The sequence below is a fragment of the Antennarius striatus genome, chromosome 9 (genome assembly GCF_040054535.1).
Source record: "Antennarius striatus isolate MH-2024 chromosome 9, ASM4005453v1, whole genome shotgun sequence".
Lineage (NCBI taxonomy): Eukaryota > Metazoa > Chordata > Actinopteri > Lophiiformes > Antennariidae > Antennarius > Antennarius striatus.
The window spans coordinates 24,346,336-24,367,681 of NC_090784.1; the positions used below are offsets into that span (position 1 = coordinate 24,346,336).

At 51.0% G+C, this 21,346-nt stretch overlaps 2 protein-coding genes across 4 annotated transcripts; both read left to right on the plus strand.

Annotated features, from left to right (window-relative positions):
* Positions 1-804: 804 nt before the first annotated feature.
* On the plus strand, positions 805-8,687 carry pi4kb (phosphatidylinositol 4-kinase, catalytic, beta). 3 transcript variants are annotated; one of them, XM_068324612.1, is made up of 13 exons: positions 805-991; positions 2,204-2,892; positions 3,304-3,663; positions 3,846-3,890; positions 4,796-5,023; positions 5,107-5,325; positions 5,418-5,527; positions 5,770-5,874; positions 6,725-6,848; positions 6,927-7,192; positions 7,274-7,406; positions 7,528-7,648; positions 7,733-8,687. In XM_068324612.1, the coding sequence occupies exons 2-13, from the start codon at positions 2,233-2,235 to the stop codon at positions 7,912-7,914; spliced, it is 2,553 nt and encodes an 850-aa protein (XP_068180713.1). In that variant the 5' UTR covers positions 805-991; positions 2,204-2,232; the 3' UTR covers positions 7,915-8,687. The 3 variants fall into 3 exon arrangements, with proteins under 3 accessions (XP_068180713.1, XP_068180712.1, XP_068180714.1); XM_068324611.1 differs by having other exon boundaries at positions 809-991; positions 5,107-5,331; XM_068324613.1 differs by lacking the exon at positions 3,846-3,890 and having other exon boundaries at positions 821-991; positions 5,107-5,331.
* Positions 8,688-8,823: 136 nt separating this feature from the next.
* Positions 8,824-20,666, plus strand: myo1eb (myosin IEb). Its single transcript, XM_068324610.1, has 27 exons — positions 8,824-9,310; positions 11,567-11,704; positions 12,065-12,154; positions 12,877-12,971; positions 13,041-13,128; positions 13,225-13,314; positions 13,421-13,552; positions 13,625-13,759; positions 13,845-13,977; positions 14,221-14,417; positions 14,535-14,615; positions 14,852-14,938; positions 15,056-15,142; positions 15,487-15,654; positions 15,773-15,858; positions 15,942-16,023; positions 16,355-16,560; positions 16,633-16,777; positions 16,999-17,113; positions 17,180-17,349; positions 17,937-18,082; positions 18,388-18,534; positions 18,861-19,018; positions 19,095-19,169; positions 19,250-19,439; positions 19,655-19,830; positions 20,003-20,666. The coding sequence occupies exons 1-27, from the start codon at positions 9,308-9,310 to the stop codon at positions 20,077-20,079; spliced, it is 3,297 nt and encodes a 1,098-aa protein (XP_068180711.1). The 5' UTR covers positions 8,824-9,307; the 3' UTR covers positions 20,080-20,666.
* The last annotated feature ends 680 nt before the right edge of the window (positions 20,667-21,346 follow it).

Genomic DNA, 21,346 nt, shown 5'->3' on the forward strand with positions numbered 1-21,346 from the left:
AACTGAAGTAGACCGGACCAGAACACACCTCAGGTGTCATTGTCTCTGTTGCCCCTAGATCAGAGGCCCCCCACCACTAATTCATTATTGTAATTATTATTATTGATTGATTGTTCACCCTTTGATTAAAATGATCAGTTTTTCTCCTACGGTGAATGAACTGATTGTAAGTCGCTATATTTAAAATAAACCTCATCAGTGCAGTCACTTCAATCTAGTTTTTAATAGAATTATTTCATACAATTATTTCAGTGGCATATTGATTATCAATTTATGAAAAACAGGTTGTTTATTGTCTGTTGATGTCAGTATTTTACATAAAACCACTGCGGACGATTTATTATCAGACTACAGCTGTCCTGGCGTCTTGAACGATCATCAGGCAAATGAAGACCGGTCCGTGAAAACATTTTCTTAGATGAAGCCGGTCCGTGGAGATAAAAAGGTTGGGGACTACTGACATTGACAACTATCACTGACACATGTGAGGCTGAGTCAGGCTGCTGGTGAGCTCATCCTTCAAGAACAGTCTAACCCAAACACTATAAAGATCACAGTAAATTAACATTCCAGGCTCTTCTCCAGAGGTTTGTTGCTGTGTCTGTTGGACAGCCCAGCGCTGGAAACTCACCAACTTGTAAACTGCTGAACTTCTTCAGGAAACCTTTTTTGGAATACAATTTGTGTCACGATTGACGATACAACCGAGCTTAAAGAACCAAAGAGGGTTTTCACTCAGAGTAAAACCCTAACTGTGTGTGTGTGTCTGTCTGTCTGTCTGTTTGTCTGTCTGTCTGTCTTCTACTTCCGGGCTGGAGGCAGTACCCCTTTCTGTCCACCAGGGAGCGGCAACGCACAACAAACAGGAAGTAGCAGAAGAAGAAAGCCCGCGCGCCCCCTGGTGGATCACAACTACGGAGGACATGAAGCCCGTCCCGATGGAGTCCAACTGGACCTAAAGGGACTTCCAGAACCACTACCCCGGTACCCGGTAGGCCCGGCCCGCCCGCTGACACACCGACTGCACCCGAACACCCGGGCACGGGGGGCGGGGCTATCTTAGTTTAGCATCCACCGGTGTAGCATCGTAGCCCCGGCAGCGACAGTTGCGTCCTAGCTGCCGGCTAATGCTAACGTTAATCCAGCCGGATTCCGTTCGGTCGTGACGGAGCGAACCGAACCGACGCCATCCAGCTTGAGGCCGGTTAGCTTCAGGGCTACATTGGAGCCTGTAAGCTAACCGGTCACGTGACCGAGCTAATGTTTAGCTGGTTAACGGTACCCGCGCGTGAGCTTTACAGCCTGCTTATAACGGCGCTGTTAGCTGCGGGCTAACCCCGCTAGCCGGCTCGCGCTCGAACCTAGAACCCGCTGCGGGCTGTGTTCCCGTCAGGGCTAGCCTAGCTCAGTGCTAAAGGATGCTAACGTCAGCTGACCGGGCTAACCAGATTAGCCGAGCAGGCGGCGTGACGTCAGAGTCCGTATCAGAGGCTGTTGATCAGCTGCGAGCCTCCAACAGTCAGCAGCGTATCGATCGGTTATCGATCGGTTCTCAAAGGGCTTCGATCCGCTAAAGACTGACAGGATTAACCGGGACGAGATGAACGGAACGCGGCCGGGAGTCCTGCAGCCTCTGCCCTCACGTCACGGTCCCAGCGCCCATTGGGTGGTGTTGTTCCTCTGACCAATCAGAGACCCGCGTTACGAGCTGTGGGTGAACATTTTATTTGTGTCACTGAACAAACTGACCGGGTGTGACGTCATCTCTCGATGACGTGATATTTGGGTTCGAATCCCAACCCGACCGCGGCAGACGTGGACCGGAAGTCCATGTACGTCCAGCAGCGGAACCGGATGTTGTCCAGCCTCAGGTCCCGCCTTGATTGATCGGTGATAAAAACACAGGTCCAGACCCCCGGGGATCCAGACCCGGATGTGGCCCCGAGGGCCAAATGTGGCCCTAAGGCTTTGAGTTTGACACGTTTGTTGTAAACGATAGAAAACTGATAAAGGACTGGAACACGATGTGGGTCATGTGACCTCCCATCGCTCATCTGCTCAGTGGGACCCGATTGGCTGAGAGTCCAGAACTTCGCTCTAACCCCGCCCACAGGTGTCGCTACTCCAGTGTTCACAGGGGAGGGGCCATCACTAGGCTAACAGCAGCGTTACCATATTAACCTTTAACCTCTGCCCGCTGCAGGAGGAGGGCGGTGCTTCCCACCGTTGGCGATGGAGGACACCGAGCCGGAGCTTTCCCCGACCTCCTCGGACCAGAACAGCCCGTGCCCCTCCCCTTCCCTCTCCGTCTCCTCCTCCTCGCCCTCCGTGTCCCTCCCCTCCACGCCCTCGTCCTCCTGCGGCCCCGCCCAGACGGCCACGCCCCCCCTGTGCGTGATCAGCGAGGGCCTGGCGGAGCTGACCCTGGTGATCGACGCGGAGGTGGCCCACCGGGCGTGTCAGGAGGTGCTGCAGAAGGTCAAGCTGCAGCAGGAGGATGGCGAGGCCGTCGCCGTGCACAACGGAGATGGGCGGGGCTTGGAAGCAAGCACGCCCGCTTCTGCCGCCAACTCCACGGCGAAACCACTAAAGGCCCGCGAGGAGGAGGAGCCCGAGGGCCCCGCCCCTGGCTCGGTGAAGAGCGCCCGGCGGCGCCAGAGACACAACCCCTCCAAGCAGTCGTGGCTGCTGCGTCTGTTCGAGTCCAAGCTGTTTGACGTTTCCATGGCGATCTCCTACCTGCACAAGTCCAAGGAGCCAGGTGTGCAGGCCTACATCGGGAACCGCCTCTTCAGCTTCCCCCACGACGAGGTGGACTTCTACCTGCCCCAGCTGCTCAACATGTACATCCACATGGACGAGGACGTGGGCGACGCCATCAAGCCCTACGTGGTGGGTGTGGCCCGCAGGGGGCAGGGCTAGTCAGTAATGCTAGCAGACGTTAGTGTGTTAGCGACTTCTACAGGTGAAGAAGTGATGTCACCCCCAGGTTTCAGCTAATGCTAGTAGATGTTAGCGACTTTTACATGGGAGGAAGTGATGTCACTTCAGAGTCGACGTCTTTATTAGCACCTCCACGTTAGCACCAGATGGACAGTAAAATCAAGTCAATCACCAGATTATTAGTGAGTGGGTGGAGCTTCAGTAATCTGTTAGCATTCTGCTAGCTCATTATCATTATTATTGTTGGTTATTCATTGTGCCCGAGGTCAGGGGTCACCAGGTTGATGCAGACCAGCGCGTTAGCTATGCGCTGTGCTGGCGTTGTGCTGACCTGTGTATTCCCTGGGCGTGGTCTGACAGGTGCACCGCTGCAGGCAGAGCATCGCCTTCAGCCTGCGCTGCGCCTGGCTGCTGGGCGCGTACTCGTCCGACATGCACATCTCCACCCAGCGTCACTCCAGAGGCACCAAGCTGAGGAAGCTCATCCTGTCCGACGAGCTCAAGCCCGCGGGGCCGCGAGTGCGCCGGGACCCCCTGCTGCTGACGCCGTTCTGCCCCGTGGCAGCCGCCGCCCCCGGGCCCCTGGGAGCGGAGCACAGCCTGTCGCCCTCCAAACGCACCCACCAGCGCTCCAAGTCGGACGCCACGGTCAGCATCAGCCTGAGCAGCAACCTGAAGAGGACGGCCAGCAACCCCAAGGTGGAGAGCAGCCAGGACGAGGTAATGCCGGGGGCGGGGCTGGGGGGCGGGGCCTCAGAGAGATTTTAGACGGTTGGGGGGGGGGGGGGCGCTAAATGGTCTTCAACTCGTCTCTCGTTCCCCATTGGTTCAGCTCGTTTTCTGTCACTGAAGATCTCGATCAGCTGTTGTTGACTCCACGTCTTGACCTTTGACCTCCTCAGGACAGCAGCTCCAGTTGTGACAGTCTGGAGTTTGAGACTGGTCCAGTAAGTCCCCCAGCTGGTGATGTCCTTCCAGGGTGCATTGTGGGAAATGAAGTGTTTGACAGGGCTGTGGGTTCTGGTTCTGGCCTGTGAGGTGAGTCCACAGACGTTCAGCCGGGGTTCAGCTGCTCGTCTGTGGGCTCCACCGTCACTACTTCCTGTTTGATGATCCAATCAGCTGCTCGTGTTGTGGGTGAACCAATCAGGAGTGAGCTCCACTGATGATCCGACGTCCAGCCGGATGTTGTCAGCATCCGACTCAGCCGACAGAAACCAATGAAGCAAACACGTTCAATAAAGGGCTCCGACCCAACAGCCAATCAGGTGCTGGGACATCAGCTGACTTCAGGCCAATCACGTCCCTCTGCTGCAGAGGGGCGTGTCCAATCGGTAGCCAATACTAGTTCAACCAGTAATCATCAATAAATAATGATCAGCCGCTATTGATGATGTTTAAATTCTAATCAATCATTTCTTCTTATTGGTTTGATAATGTGATGACGTTTGTTTCCCATCAGACAACAACAATAACAGACAACAACAAACACAACAACAAACAACAAAAAACACAACAACAAACAACATCAAACAACAGCAAACACAACAACAACAACAAACACAACAACAAACAACAACAACAACAAACACAACAACAACAAACACAACAAGGCCGTTCTCTCTCTGGGCGTAAACAACATGTTGTGTTGTTTACTGTTGTTTGGGTTCCCGTCTCTTTCTCGACGTTTTGCTTCATCGGTCTGATCGACTGTTTCCTCTGTCTGACCTCAGGCTCCGCCCCATTCTGAAAGGGGGAGGAGCCACAAATCTGCCTCTCGTCTGACAATGAAACATATCAACGCAAACACAAGTGACGTGATCACTGACCCCCGTCTCCTCCCCCCCCCCAGCCGGTGCGTCTGGCCCCCCAGAGGGAGTTCATCAAGTCTCTGATGGGCATCGGGAAGCGTTTGGCGACGCTGCCGACCAAAGAGCAGAAGACGCAGCGCCTGATCTCGGAGCTGTCGCTGCTCAACCACAAGCTGCCGGCCCGGGTGTGGCTGCCCACCGCCGCCTTCGACCACCACGTGGTGCGCGTGCCGCACACGCAGGCCGTGGTGCTCAACTCCAAGGACAAGGTGAGGGCACGCCCCCAGGTCTCCCAGAGGGCCGTGTCTGAAGACCCCCCAATGATGACCGGACCCTCGGTGTCCCCCCGCAGGCGCCGTATCTGATCTACGTGGAGGTTCTGGAGTGCGAGAACTTTGAGACGTCCAGTGTTCCGATCCGGATCCCGGAGAACCGGATCCGCAGCACGCGGTCGGTGGAGAACCTGCCGGACTGCATGACGGCCGAGCAGCGCGCCGGGAGCTTCTCCACCGTCCCCAACTACGACAACGACGACGAGGCGTGGTCGGTGGACGACATCGGGGAGCTGCAGGTGGAGGTGGGAGGGCAAGTGCAGGAAGTGATGTCATGGCGGTGACAGGATGTGTGTGGTAACGATGGCGTGTCCGTGTGTCCGCCCCCCAGCTCCCAGAGATCCACGCCAGCAGCTGTGACAACATCAGCCAGTTCTCCGTGGACAGCATTACCAGCCTGGACAGCAAGGAGCCCGTCTTCATCGCCGCCGGCGACATCAGGTGGGGACACGCCCACATTCACAGAACCGCTAGACCCCTCCCCCAGAAACGAGACCAGCCCACAGAACGCCTGAACGTGTAGTTCAGGTCTAATAAGAGTCTGACATGTGAACGAGAAAACGTCCCACCGAGGGGCAAAGTTCATCTCTCGTACAGTCAGCGTTTCTGTGACAACAGGTTGTGATGATGTCATCCCCACGACTTCTGCTCATTGGCTGATGAATGTGTGTGTTGATGTTCAGGCGGCGTCTGTCGGAGCAGCTGGCTCAGACCCCCACCACCTTCAAGCGAGACCCCGAGGACCCGTCAGCCGTGGCCCTCAAGGAACCCTGGGAGGAGAAGGTCCGGTAGGTGCAGCGGTTTCTGACTGTAGTTTGTAGTTTGTGTCTCTGACTGTAGTTCATTGTGATTGTAGTTGGTTGTTGTAACTGTAGTTCTGCCTTTAGTTTATTCAGACAGTAGTTTATTCTGACTGTAGTTTGTTCTGACTGTAGTTTGTTGTTCTGACTGTAGTTTGTTCTGACTGTAGTTTGTTGTTCTGACTGTAGTTTGTCGTTCTGGCTGTAGTTTGTCGTTCCGACTGTAGTTTGTTGTTCCGACTGTAGTTTGTTGTTCCGACTGTAGTTTGTTGTTCCGACTGTAGTTTGTTGTTCTGACTGTAGTTTGTTCTGACTGTAGTTTGTTGTTCCGACTGTAGTTTGTTGTTCTGACTGTAGTTTGTTCTGACTGTAGTTTGTTGTTCTGACCGTAGTTTGTTGTTCTGACCGTAGTTTGTTCTGACTGTAGTTTGTTGTTCTGACTGTAGTTTGTTGTTCCGACTGTAGTTTGTTGTTCCGACTGTAGTTTGTTGTTCCGACTGTAGTTTGTTGTTCTGACTGTAGTTTGTTGTTCTGACTGTAGTTTGTTCTGACTGTAGTTTGTCGTTCCGACTGTAGTTTGTCGTTCCGACTGTAGTTTGTCGTTCTGACTTTAGTTTGTCGTTCTGACTTTAGTTTGTCGTTCTGACTGTAGTTTGTCGTTCTGACTGTAGTTTGTCGTTCTGACTGTAGTTCGTTGGTCTGACTAGTTTGTCGTTCTGACTGTAGTTTGTCGTTCTGACTGTAGTTTTTCGTTCTGACTGTAGTTCGTTGGTCTGACTAGTTTGTCGTTCTGACTGTAGTTTGTCGTTCTGACTGTAGTTCTGCGTCTGTCCTGCAGGCGGATCCGGGAGGCGTCTCCTTACGGTCACCTCCCCACCTGGAGGCTCCTGTCGGTCATCGTTAAGTGTGGAGACGACCTCCGGCAGGAGCTGCTGGCCTTCCAGGTGCTGCAGCAGCTCCAGGTAACGCCGCGACATCGACGCCGTGACACCACCGCTGTAACATGACCCCCCCCAGCTGACCCTGCCTGTTCCCTGCAGTCCATTTGGGAGCAGGAGCGCGTCCCGCTGTGGATCAAGCCCTACAAGATCCTGGTGCTGTCGTCGGACAGCGGGATGATCGAGCCGGTGGTGAACGCCGTGTCCCTGCACCAGGTGAAAAAGCAGAGCCAGCTGTCGCTGCTGGACTACTTCCTGAAGGAGCACGGCGCCCCCACCACCGAGGCCTTCCTGTGCGCCCAGAGGAGCTTCGTGCAGAGCTGCGCCGGCTACAGTCTCATCTGCTACCTGCTGCAGGTCAAAGACAGGTGAGGTGACGGCGTTACGCCGCCGCTGCCATGCACCGCCCCCCTCACCTTCTGACTCCACCCCCTCCTCCTCCTCCACAGGCACAACGGGAACATCCTGCTGGACGCCGACGGCCACATCATCCACATCGACTTCGGCTTCATCCTGTCCAGCTCCCCCAAGAACCTCGGCTTCGAGACGTCCGCCTTCAAGCTGACCTCCGAGTTCGTGGAGGTGAGTCCGCCAGGTGGGCAGGGCTCCGCCGGAGGATACACGTATGAAAACATAAACCGTCAATGATCACCTGTGTGTGTTTGTGTGTGTGTGTGGGTGTGTGTGGGTGTGTGTGTGTCAGGTGATGGGCGGGCCAGAGGGCGACATGTTTAACTACTACAAGATGTTGATGCTTCAGGGTTTGATCGCAGCCAGAAAACACATGGACCGCGTGCTGCAGATCGTGGAGATCATGCAGCAAGGTGCGCACCCACACACACACACACACACACACGTGTCACACAGACACACACACATGTCACACACATTCTGACCCCCCCCCACAGGCACCCAGCTGCCCTGCTTCCACGGCTCCTCCACTCTGCGGGGGCTGAAGGAGCGCTTCCACATGTCGCTGACGGAGGAGCAGCTGCAGCTGCTGGTGGAGCAGCTGGTGGTGGGGTCCATGAGGTCGCTCACCACCAAACTGTACGACGGCTTCCAGTACTTCACCAACGGCATCATGTGACCCGCGTGTATGTGTGTGTGTGTGTGTGTGTGTGTGTGTGTGTGTGTGTGTGTGTGAGAGAGAGCAGTGAACAAATGCTGACTGATGATGAAGATCCTCCTGCTTTTATTCGCTGACAGCAGAGACGTTGAGCCTCTCTGTTTGTTTGTTTGTTTGTTTGTTTGTTTGTTTGTTTGTCAGGGGGAGGAGTCTTGATTTGGTCTCCTCCTCCTCCTTTCCCCACTTACGGACTCGTGTTTCTGATTGGCTGCTCAGCCGGACTCTAAGCCAATCAGAGCGTTTTATTTTGACCTGTGACCCCAGAGCAGCTGACTGTTTTTACAGAACCCGACCCAGAAGGACCAGAACCGCCGTTTGTCCCCCGACTGGAAACCAGTTTGTCCATTAAAACAACCCAGTGTCACCTGAACGCCTCCACACTTCCTGTCTTATTGCCACGCCCATTCAGCTTCGCTTCTGATTTGTCGGTTTATGTTCGGAGTTTAAATAAAGTTAATAGACAAAAAACGGGAGGACAGAGGGGGGTGGGGGGACGGATGTCCTGCTGGTTTGCCAGCAGCACCAGGTGAGCTGTGGTTGGTTGAGTCCATGTTAAGTCCCGCCCTTGAATAATAGATTAACTTGTTGGCTAAATCAAGATTCACATGTGATCAACATGAAACTGGACCTCAATCCAGTTCTGGATCTGGTTCTGATCACAGGATTAATAAGTTTGTTTCGAAAAAATAAAAATAAACAACTTTTTAACATGAAAGTATAAAGATCAAAGGGAAGCATCAAAACTAATCAATAAATGGAGTCAGTCTGAGGTGTAAACCTTTACACCATTGTAGCATGTAAACAACATGTTTACGTGATGTTTACACCTTTTAATCACGTAAACAACATGTTTACGTGATGTTTACACCTCTTCACCGTGTAAACAACATGTTTACGTGATGTTTACACCTCTTCACCGTGTAAACAACATGTTCGACATTAAATCCCATAGAATTTTATTTTTACGTGTCAAGATTACTGAAAACTTCTATTCCAATGTGGTTTGAGGTCAAATCGATTCTACCGATAAACACCAGGTGGCAGCAGAGCTGATCTGTCGGCCGGCATTACCCAGAGTTCCACAGGCCGCAAGAGGAGGAGGCGGGGCTTTACCTGCCCACACCTGCAGAGAGTTGAGAAAGTTTTGAGGGAAGAGAAGCTGACAGGAAAATGTTGAACCTGGTTCTGATCTGAAGCAGACCGATCTGGACCCGACACATCCAGACCCAGTCTGAACACACCTGGGTCCTGGTCCTGGATCCTGGTTCCTGGACCCACCTGAGACTCACTGCAGATTTCACAACTTTTACCTGAAGCAGGAAGTGGGAGCAGGAGGAGTGGCCAGACAGCAGACATGGTGAGTTCACTGCACTCTGAGTAAACACCCGGTCCTGGTCCTAGACCTGGTCCCGGTCCAGTTTCTGGTCCTGATCCGGGTGACTATCACTCTCTTGATCGATGACTTAGTCCTGATAGTTCTGATGCTTAAATCAGGACTGTTTTATCACCTGGATCTGATCTGAGGTCTGAATCTGACCCTGAACCTTAAAACTGGTCCAGGTCCTAGTAGATCCTAATCCTGAGACCGGTTCTGGTCCTGATCACATCTGAAGTGAACATGATTCAGGTAAACATTAAGAAATGAAAAAAGGAAGAAAAAAAACCTTTAACTACAAGTGTGAAAAATAACTTCATACATTTTTATTCTGTTGCCATGGTAACTTAGTCCAACAGTTCTGTCATTTGAGTGTTTTTGTTGCTGTTATGGTTATTCTTATTGTTATGGTTGTTTATTCTTGATTTTTTTGCCTTCATTTGATTGGACAGCTGAGGCACAGGGGAGGAGTCAGGGTCGAACCGCTGCACTCATTATTATTATTATTGTTATTGTTGTTGTTGTTGTTATTGATCTATTCAGACCCCTGGTGTGTAGGACCACAGCACCTGAACATGTGAACCCGTCTCCTGTCCATCTACTCATCAGTGTTATTACCAGTCAGCATTGATCAGTGTTGTTACCAATCAGAGGATCAATCTGAACCAGTGTTTATCCACTTCCCTACAACTCCCTCTAATTAAAACTACAGTACATGAAATTCGACTATGCTATACTATGCTATACTATGCTATACTATGCTAAACTGTGCTATACTATGCTAAACTGTGCTATACCATACTATACTGTGCTATATTCTGCTATACTGTGCTATACTGTGCTATACTATGCTGTACTGTGCTATACTGTGCTATACTATGCTTTGTTATGCTATGTTGTACTCTACTATACTGAACTCTACTGACCTATGCTATGCTACACACTATAGTATAAATACTACTATAGTATATTGAACTCTACTGAATTTGACTGTATTATAGTATACTGAACTGTACTATACTATAATACAGTATGCTGAACTCAGCTGTACTGAACTATGCTATACCTCGCTGTACTCCACTATACTGAACACAACTATACTACCATACTAAAATCTACTCTACTGAACTTTGCTATATTGAACTGCACTTTATTCTGCTGTACTCTACTGAACTCTACTGGAGATCACGATAGTGAACTCTACTGAACTGTACCCTACTGAACTCTATTGTATGTACTCTACTGAACTCTACTGTACATCCACTCTCCTGTGCTCTACTAGATCTACTCCATTCTGTTCTGCTGGTGTGTTTTCTTTTGTTTTTTAGTCTGAAATCTAAAATCTTTTTAAAAATCCATTTTTGAAACCAGAGAAAAAGATTTTAAAAATGATAAAATATCTCATTAACTTATAGATGTTGATCAATTTTGTTTATTGATTTTCAAACATTCTGTTTTTGTTTTTCACTCATGAAAGTTCTATTTTCCATTTGTACTGCTCTGTTAAATGGTGACACACACACACACACACACATACACACACACACACATGTTGGGGCGTCGCCACTCCTTAACATGATCCCACACGACAAAAGGAATTCTGGGAATCCAGGAAACATGTAGAGACACAATCCGACCAATCAGGACACTGGGAGTAATTCTACTTCAGTAAAGCAGAAAAACTCCATTACTGAAATACTATGTTACAGAAATACTCTCACTATTTAGATTTCAATCACCGCCAGCTGTTGTCTGCTGGAGCTGATGAGGTCATTGGTCGACGGTCCTGTTGCTCCTCCCTGAACAGGAAGTTGACTTCTGTTAGCTTCCAGATTAGCATCGCTAGCAGCAGCACAGATTGGACAAGTTTTCATGTCAGCATGATGATAGAGAAGAGATTTATAGACCTCTAACCAGCTCCCTAAGGGCCAGAGATGATGTCACTGCTATAGTGATGACATCACCACTGTAGTGATGATGTCATTTGTTATAATATCTGAAACCATCCAAACCTAAACTAGGACTCCATGAAAACATCACCATGTCAGTTTTCACCAGTTTGGCTCCTCGTGGTGTTTCTCCGTTCAGGTTTAGTGATGCAATAACACCCAAAAAGAGGCGGGGCTTAACTATAATTTCTAGCCGCATTTTGTGTGGTTTGTTTACATAGTTTGTAGAAATGCTTATGATTTTTTTTTTTATTCTGATTTTTCTCTTTCTGTATGCCCCGCCCCTCAGGGTAGTAAGGAGCGTTACCATTGGCAGGCTCAGAATATAAAGGTGAGCGGGGTGGACGACATGGTTCTGCTGTCCAAGATCAACGAGGACGCCATCACGGACAACCTGAAGAAGCGCTACATGGACGATTACATCTTTGTATCCTCACGCAACAAATACAAATCAAGTGAGACAAAGTACAGCGAAGTACAGTGAAGTACAAGTACTCGTTCCAGGGGCAGGAATTACAGATCAGCTCAAAGTACTTCTATAAACGTAAAAAGATTTTTTTGAATAATTGTGACTTCCACATCAGCGTCATGCTAACATTAGCACAGCCTTGCTCTCTCACGGACCAGCTGTTCCAAACATTTACTGTTGGAGTAGTTGATAAAGCTAACATTAGCATGCTAATTTAGAATAACAAATGGGGTAAGTTCCTTACTGGAGACCTGAAGGACATGCAGGGTCCTGGTTTGTGCTGGTCTGTTTCTGGTTGTGGTTCTTGACCCAGTTCAGACATACATCGGTCCAGTTCTCATCTCCGTGAATCCGTTCAAACAGCTTCCATATTTCACCGACAGGGAGGTGGAGCTCTACCAGGGAGCGGTGAGACAGCACAACTACACCCAACTACACATGTCTACACCCAACTACCCACAACTACATGCAACTACACCAGACTGTACCCAGCTATACACAGCTACTGTTAAGAAGCTAGCCGTTAGGGTTTTTATGGAGTTTTTCCTTACCTTGAGGGTCTCAGACTGGAGGGTCTAAGAGTAGAGGGTCTAATCATGAAGGATCTAAGGGTAGTAGGTCTGAAGGGTAGTAGGTCTGAAGGGTAGTAGGTCTGAAGGGTAGTAGGTCTAAGGGTGGAGGGTCTGAGGGTGGAGGGTCTAAGGGTGGAGGGTCTAGGGGTGGAGGGTCTAGGGGTGGAGGGTCTAGGGGTGGAGGGTCTAGGGGTGGAGGGTCTAGGGGTGGAGGGTCTAGGGGTGGAGGGTCTAATCATGAAGGGTGGAGGGTCTAGGGGTGGAGGGTCTTGGAGTGGAGGGTCTAGGGGTGGAGGGTCTAGGGGTGGAGGGTCTAGGGGTGGAGGGTCTAGGGGTGGAGGGTCTTGGGGTGGAGGGTCTAGGGGTGGAGGGTCTTGGGGTTGATTTGCCCTCAGAGACTAACTGTAACTTTGAGCTCTACAAAATAGAATTTGATTGATTGTCTGAATCGGGTTGAACATGGCGTTCTGTTGGGTTCTCATCCACACGGATCCATCAGTGGAGTTCAAAATGAGATGAATGGATTTGGTTCCATCACTTACCCCCTCCACCCCCCAGGCCCAGTACGAGAACCCCCCCCACATCTATGCCCTGGCCGACAACATGTACAGGAACATGATGATCGACAGCGAGAACCAGTGCGTCATCATCAGGTAGGCGGGTCTTTGACCCCTGACTGACGTTGGAGGAAATCCTGTGTGACGACATTTCCTGTCCGCTAGCGGTGAGAGCGGCGCTGGGAAAACCGTCGCCGCCAAGTTCATCATGAGCTACATCTCCAAAGTGTCTGGAGGCGGAGACAGAGTACAGGTCAGTACTGCTCAGGGTAACACAGTATTGCTAACTCCATCGTGCGCGTGCTGTTTGTGGCCGTTGCCATGGTGACAGTTGTTGGTGTGTGCGCAGCACGTCAAAGACATCATCCTGCAGTCTAACCCCCTGCTGGAGGCCTTCGGGAACGCCAAGACCGTCCGCAACAACAACTCCAGCAGATTTGTGAGCATTCCTCAACAGGAAGTGGAACTGCTGTTACCATGACAACATAGAATTGCTAATAAAGTTAATTTTGGTGATGATGATGATGAGCCCCTCCCCCCGTCAGGGTAAATACTTTGAGATCCAGTTCAGTCGAGGAGGAGCTCCTGACGGAGGGAAGATCTCCAACTTCCTGCTGGAGAAAAGTCGCGTGGTGTCTCAGAACCCTGGAGAGAGGAGCTTCCACATCTACTACCAGGTACCAGTCCGTCCACCAGGCCCATCCACGTCCACTGCCCCACCCTGACCTCTCTGTGACCTCTGACCCCAGCTGCTGTCGGGGGCGAGCGAGGAGCAGAGAGAGAACCTTGGCATCACAACCCCTGACTACTACTACTACCTCAACCAATCAGGAACCTACACCGTGGAGGACATGAACGACAAGAAGGAGTTCTCTGACACCATGGTCCGTCTGTCCACCTCTCTGTCAAGCTGTCTGTCTGTGAACCCGACTGTCTGCTCACCTGTCTGTACTCCTGTCTGTCCATCAGGGGGCGATGTCAGTGGTGGGTCTGTCTCTGGAGGACCAGGATTCTGTTCTTCAGATTGTTGCAGGAATTCTTCACCTGGGAAACATCAGCTTCAGAGAGGAGAACAACTACGCTGTGGTGGAGAGTCAGGACTGTAAGAGCTACTGACCACAGTACTGACTAGTACCGACTGTAGTACTGACTATAGTACTGACCACCGTATTGACTACAGTAGTAACCACAGTACTGACTACAGTACTGACTACAGTGCTCATTACAGTACTGATGACAGTAGTGACTACAGTACTAACAACCAGTTGGACCTAAAAACTGACGTCTGTGGTCCAGACTGAGGTCTTCAGGACGTCCTCCTGACGCGTGTCTGTCGTCCCATCAGTCCTAGCGTTCCCGTCCTTCCTGCTGGGGATCACTCAGGACGGCCTGTGCAGCAAACTGACCAGTCGGATCATGGACAGCCGCTGGGGGGGGAAGACTGAGACCATCTCGGTTACGCTGAACACGGAGCAGGCCTGCTTCTCCAGGGATGCCCTGTCCAAGGCCCTCTACACCCGGCTCTTTGACTTCCTGGTCGACGTAGGTCCACATTCACACCTCACACACCTGACCACTGGGGTCACACAGCATCCTTGACCTGTCCTTGACCTGTCCTTGACCTGTCCTTGACCTGTCCTTGGGTGTGTCTCCTGACAGTGCATCAACAATGCCATGGAGAAGAAGGAGGAGGAGCTTAACATCGGCGTCCTCGACATCTACGGCTTTGAGATCTTCCAGGTGTGAGCCCTGGTTTTCATTTATTGGTTGATTAATTGATCAGATGGTTGACTAGTTGATTGATTGCTTAACTAGTTGGTTGGTAGGTTGATTGATTGATTAATTGGCTGATTGATGTATTGATTGACTGATGTATAGATTGACTGATGTATAGATTGACTGATGTATAGATTGACTGATGTATAGATTGACTGATGTATTGATTGACTGATGTATTGATTGATTGTCTTGGACAGAGAAATGGCTTTGAGCAGTTCTGCATTAACTTTGTGAACGAGAAGCTGCAGCAGATCTTCATCGAGCTGACGCTGAAAGCAGAGCAGGTAACATCATGACATCATATCGTGATGACATCATCACCTGTCTGTGGGATGTTGTCATCACGATTCCAAACCGGTGTGAGAGGAAGCAGCTGACTGTCCATCTGTCCGTCCCCGCAGGAGGAGTACGTCCAGGAGGGGATCCAGTGGACGCCCATCGACTACTTCAACAACAAGGTGGTGTGTGACCTGATCGAGTCCAAACTGGTGAGTCCCCCGATCGGCAGTCAATAGATCTATTGATCGATCAGCCGATCGACCAATTGATTGCTTTTGATGTGGAGCTGTGTGTGAATCACTGTTTCTAACGTTAGCAAACATCTCCAACTGGTCAGAACCAGAACCAGTTGGTGGGGGTAGGATGTCTGGAGGGGGTAGGATGTCTGGAGGGGGTAGGGTGTCAGTGGGGGTAGGGTTTCTGGCTGGGTGCAGGTCAGGGCTTCACAAACACTGGTGCTTTTAATTTGAAAGGTATACAGGAAGTGTCCTGATTTGGTTTTAATAGGGTGGATGGAGAGACTGATCTAATTGTTCACGGCTCTTTTACCCAGAATCCCCCAGGGCTGATGAGCATACTGGACGACGTGTGCGCTACCATGCACGCTAAAGGGGAGGGGGCCGACCAGACGCTGCTGCAGAAGCTGCAGGGGCAGGTGGGGGGGCACGAGCACTTCAGCAGCTGGAACCGGGGCTTCGTCATCCACCACTACGCCGGCCAGGTACCCCGCCCACTGAGACCACACCCACCTGAGACCACACCCACCTGAGATAACACCCAACCAAAACAACACCCACCTGAGACCACACCCCTCTGCCTGACTTCCTGTCTGTGTCCAGGTGTCGTATGATGTGGACGGCTTCTGTGAGCGGAACAGAGACGTGTTGTTTAATGACATCATCGAGCTGATGCAGAGCAGCGAGTTGTAAGTTGTGTGTGTGTGTGTGTGTGTGTGTGTGTGTGTCTGTGACCTCACCATGACCCCATCTATGGTGGGTTTCTTTTCAGTCCGTTCATCAGAGCTCTTTTTCCTGAGAACCTGGACGCTGAGAAGCGAGGGCGTCCGACCACCGCCAGCAGTAAGATCAAGGTGAGAGAGTAGCCCCGCCCCCAGACCTGAACTGCTTCACCTGGACAGGAAGAACCAATTAGGGACCACTAGCAGGACGGTAGCGTCTAATGCTAATGAAGGTTCTGTGTTCTTCTACACAAACAAAAGGTTCCACACAGTCCAGGTTCACACAGTGAAACGATCCAGGTTCACAGGTATCAGGTGATCTTTACTAAATCCTGTTCCCACGTTCTGCAATATCTAGAGCTGAAGTCAGTCTGGTTGAACCCTGGTTTAGCCCTGGTTTTACCCTGGTTTAGTCCTGGTTTATCCCTGGGTTAACCCTGGTCTAACCCTGTCCCCCTTCCAGAAACAAGCGAACTCTCTGGTCCACACCCTGATGAAGTGCACCCCTCACTACATCCGTTGCATCAAACCCAACGAGACCAAACGTCCTCGGGACTGGGAGGAGAAGCGGGTCAAACACCAGGTGGAATATCTGGGCCTCCGAGAAAACATTCGAGTCCGTCGGGCGGGATACGCCTACAGACGGGTCTTCAACAAGTTCCTCCAGAGGTCAGAGGTTTAACTTGATGTGCCATGTATGATCTGCTATCAAACAAGCTAACAGAGCAGCTTGTGCCACAGGTACGCGATCCTAACAAAGGAGACCTGGCCTCAGTGGAGGGGAGACGAGCGTCAAGGGGTTCTGCACCTTCTCAACTCTGTCAACATGGACCAGGACCAGTTCCAGTTGGGCAAGAATAAAATCTTCATCAAAGCTCCAGAGTCGGTAAGATGACAGTAGTTTCCTCTGAACAGAACCGTCTGACCTCAGGAGAACCTACTGGTCATGAGGCATTAAGGTTCTACACAGAACCTCAGTTAGGTTCGATCTCTACCTTTGTAAGTGAAGGAACTAGAACTGAAGAAGATGACTGAGGGTTCCGGTCCGACAAAGGTCCGGTCAGTTCATGTTTTTACGTTACGTCTCTGTCTGATTTTGCTCTTTAGCTCTTCTTGTTGGAGGAGATGAGGGACAGGAAGTTCAACGGATACGCTCGGACCATCCAGAAGGCGTGGCGTAAACACATTGCTGTCCGCAAGTACGTCAAAATGAGGGAGGAAGGTAAGACTCATCCGGGATCGGCTTCCGTTGTGTCTTCCTCGCTGCTGACTTTCTGTGTATTTCCAGCCTCCGATGTTCTGCTGAACAAGAAGGAGCGTCGCAAAAACAGCCTGAACAGGAACTTCGTTGGGGACTACATCGGAATGGACAACCACCCAGAGATCAGACAGTTTGTGGGCCGTCGAGAGAGGATTGACTTTGCTGATGTGGTGGTGAAGTTCGACAGACGATTCAGGGTAAGAACTCAGTCCCACAGGACACGCGACCCAGTCTGGAATGTCCACCCTTCACGTTTCACTGGTGCCCAATGTTCAGTCTCTCATGGAGACATCAGGTCAGACACATAAACCTCAGAAAGACAAAGTCCAGGTTTTTATTGAGTCTGCTGGGAAAGGTCAACCCGCCTCACTGTTCTCTGAGCGGCTCGTTACGCTGATTGGGTCTGTAAGGTTCATGAATTTACCAGTGGGGGTTAGAGTTAGGGTTGGGGATTAGGATTAGGGTAGAGTTAGGGTTAGGGATTGGGGTTGGAGTTATGGTAAGGGTTGGGGTTGGGGGTTAGAATTTGGGTTGGGGTTGAATGCAGCAGGACTTCCTGTCTGTCCACCTGAATCAGGATCTGTTCCACCAGGGCTGCAGTGAGATCAGATGCGTATCCAGCAGTGGTTTCTAGCTCTCTGATTGGAGGACTGGCTCTGGTTAAGGGTGAAAGTCAAAGACTGGAACAACGCCTTGACCAGTTGTTAATCTGGTTTAACTTGTTTGACCTGTCAGAACCCACTATGTAACCTTCACCACCTGACTCAGTGCTGTTGTTCCACAGACGGTGAAGCGTGACCTCATCCTGACACCCAATTTCCTGTACCTGATTGGTCGAGAGAAGGTGAAGCAGGGTCCAGATAAGGGTCAGATTCAGGAGGTTCTCAAGAGGAAGATGGAGCTCAACAAGATCCAGTCTGTCTCCCTGAGGTACACCACTAGAGACTGATCTGGACCGGAACCAGAGTCACTAAGGAGACTGTGGCCGAGGCTAGATCTAGAACCAGGTCTGGAAATAGAGGTAGTGAAGAACCAGCAACAAAATTAGAACTAGAACGTCAATTAGTACTTGCATCTGAACTGGAACTAGAATCAGAATTAGAATTTCCTGAGTAGAGCTACCACTGAACCTAGACATGGGTAGAGTCCTGGAACCAGAACCAGAACATTCCGGAACCACTTAGATTATTTCTTGTGAGCCAGACGGTCAGCTGGATCTTCTCTTTGTCTGTCAGCTCTCTGCAAGACGACCTCTTCATCGTCCACGAGGAGGAGTACGACAGCGTTCTCCAGAGCAACTTCAAGACTGAGTTCCTCAGCCTGCTGGTCAAACGTTACCACGAGAAAGTCCAGAAGAAGCTGCCGCTCAAGTTCAACAACCTGTCAGTACTGTTACTCTAGTAGAGACGTTTGTTCCTCCAGCCCTGATGTGGTCTAACGAATACCCCCGCATCCCTAACTCCCACCCTCCTAAACTTAACCCCTATCCCCTAACCCCAACTCCTCTAACCTCAACCCCTATCCCCTAACCTCAATCTATTCCCGACACCCCTAACCCCAACTCTAACCCCAACTCTATACCTACCTCATATACCCTCTAAACCCAACCCCCACCCCTCTACCACCCCCCCGCCCGAACCCTAACCCCCCCCCCCCCCCCCCCCGTCCCCACCCAACCCCCCCCCCCTTAACCCTAACCCTGCTCCAGTCTGGAATTTAAGGTGAAGAAGGGTGGCTGGGGTCCGTTCAGCTCTTCAGGTTCCAGACAAATCCAGTTCCAGGTTGGTCAGGGGGACGAGGCGGTCCTGAAGCCCAGTGGGAAGGTCTTGCAGGTCTCCATCGGACAGGGTTTGCCCAAAAACTCTAGTAAGTTTAGACCGGGCTGTTTCTTCTACTTGAACTTCCCTCGCCGCCTCCCTCACTTCCTGTGTTTGACCCGTAGGGCCTACGAGGACGGACAGACGCAAGAGTCTCTACAGGGCCAAACAGTCTCTGCCCGTCAGCGAGTATGAAGCAGGTACAAGGGAGAGAACTCCTTCAGCTGTCAGAGGGCGCTGCCCCAGCCGGTCAGGGTAACAGTTCTCCTCTGTTGTCCAGTTCCTCGATCCAGAGCCAATCCAGCCCCTAGACAGGGGTCCAACTCCTCCAGAGTGTCCCTGGTGAGGCAGCAGTCCAGCATGGAGCAACCCACGCTACCCAGGTTCCAGAGCCAGCGGCGGCAGGACCAGCAGAGGTCCCAGAACCCCGACATGGGCTTCATGAACGTCCCTGACCAGGGCGCTGCCGGGTGAGACCGCCACCATCAACCCAGTAGAACCAGCCAGACAAGGGAACAAGTAAAACCGCTGTAGCTTAGGTTAGCTATAGTCAGGCGCTGTAGCTTGAGTTAGCTAATATCAGGTACGGTTACAGAACCAAGAAGACACAGTTCCCTTGGACTGGAACCAGCAGGTTGACTGTGGAGAAGGTATAGGTCCTGTAAACCCTGCGTTTTGACTGCAGGCTGCATCGACGGCGATCGAAGGAGGTCAAACCACTACCTGGAGCAGGTCGACCCAAACCGGCCCCTAAACCCAAACCTCGGTCCCCACAGTGCAAAGCCCTGTACGCCTATGATGCCCAGGACACCGACGAGCTCAGCTTCAACGCCGATGATGTCATCGAGATCCTCAGCGAAGGTACACTAACACTGCTCCCGTTGCTACGGTTAGTAACGGTTGCATCGGCAACCGTTGGGAGGGAACCGGAAGCTCGAAGGTCCGTCAGGACTCACAGCTCCCCTGCTGACCGGCCCGACCAATCACATCTCTTGCTGTGTCCTGATTCGTCCTGTCTTTGTGTTGCCTGCAGATCCGTCTGGTTGGTGGTTCGGACGGTTGCGGGGCAGAGAGGGGATGTTCCCTGGAAACTATGTGGAGAAGATCTAGACCCCTGGTCGAGGGGGGGGCAGACGCCACTGACCTGCTCCTGCATGTAGGGTCAGAGGTCACCAAAGCTTCTGACCCACAGGAAACAGGAAGCTGTTTACTGAATGTGAGGGTTTATCTATAAACAAGTGTTTGTTCCAGTCGGTGGTATCGGCTGCTACCAACCAGAACTACAAGTGTAGGGTCTCCAGGGGTCAAAGGTCGGGTCTGTGGTCTCACCTGCTGCCTCTGGGGCATCTAGTCGGGTTTGGTCCCGGTGTGACATCAGTTCCTGATTTGAACAGCCGTCCAATCAAATTTAACACAAGTCTTACCACACAGTTAAGGGCAGGCAGCGCCCCCTGCAGGCCACGCGCAGAACGCCAGCCCTGCCCAGTGGTCACATGATCAGAAACCAAACGTCACACTGGAACCATTTCAATTCTCCTTGTTCTTAAAGTGTAAAACTTGACTGAACGTCCTGCTGACACAACCACTGACACACCTGCTGACACACCCACTAACTCGCCCACTGACACACCTGCAGCTTCTGGCCCTCTGATTGGTGGAATAAAATTGAAAGACAAGGAAACTGGCTCCAGTTATCTGTATGTGACCATCTTCTGGCGCTAATTTCAGGTGTTTTGCCCACAACTTTTGTTTCTTTTCATACGACTGAAGTCAGCCATTGCTTCACCTGTGATCCAATGGAACTGACAATAAAAATTAGCTTCACCTCTAGCTGCAGACATGCTAGCATTAGCTTCACCTCTAGCTGCAGACATGCTAGCATTAGCTTCACCTCTAGCTGCAGACATGCTAACATTAGCTTCACCTCTAGCTGCAGACATGCTAACATTAGCTTCACCTCTAGCTGCAGACATGCTAACATTTGGTAGCGTATTTTAATATGATCCTAAATCAGTAATTGGTGACGTTATGACGTTTGATGGCTGAACGCACAGATGGAGGTGACAACTCCATTACTTCTTCTTTTCCTTTCGGCTTTTCCCTTCAGGGGTCGCCACAGCGAATCAATTTCCTCCATCTAGCCCTGTCCTTTGAATCCTCTTCTCTTCTGACAACTCCATTACCCAGAGTTCCATTCCTCTAGAGGTCCATGCTGTGTTCATGGAAATGGGACTTTCTAGTATTAGAGCTTGTGGTCCGGCAGGAAAACAACCAAACCTCATCAGAAAACGTAACTAGTTCGATTGTGGTTATGAGGTTGGTCATCCTACTTTATTTAACACACAAACTAACAGACTGACGTGCGATGCGAACAACT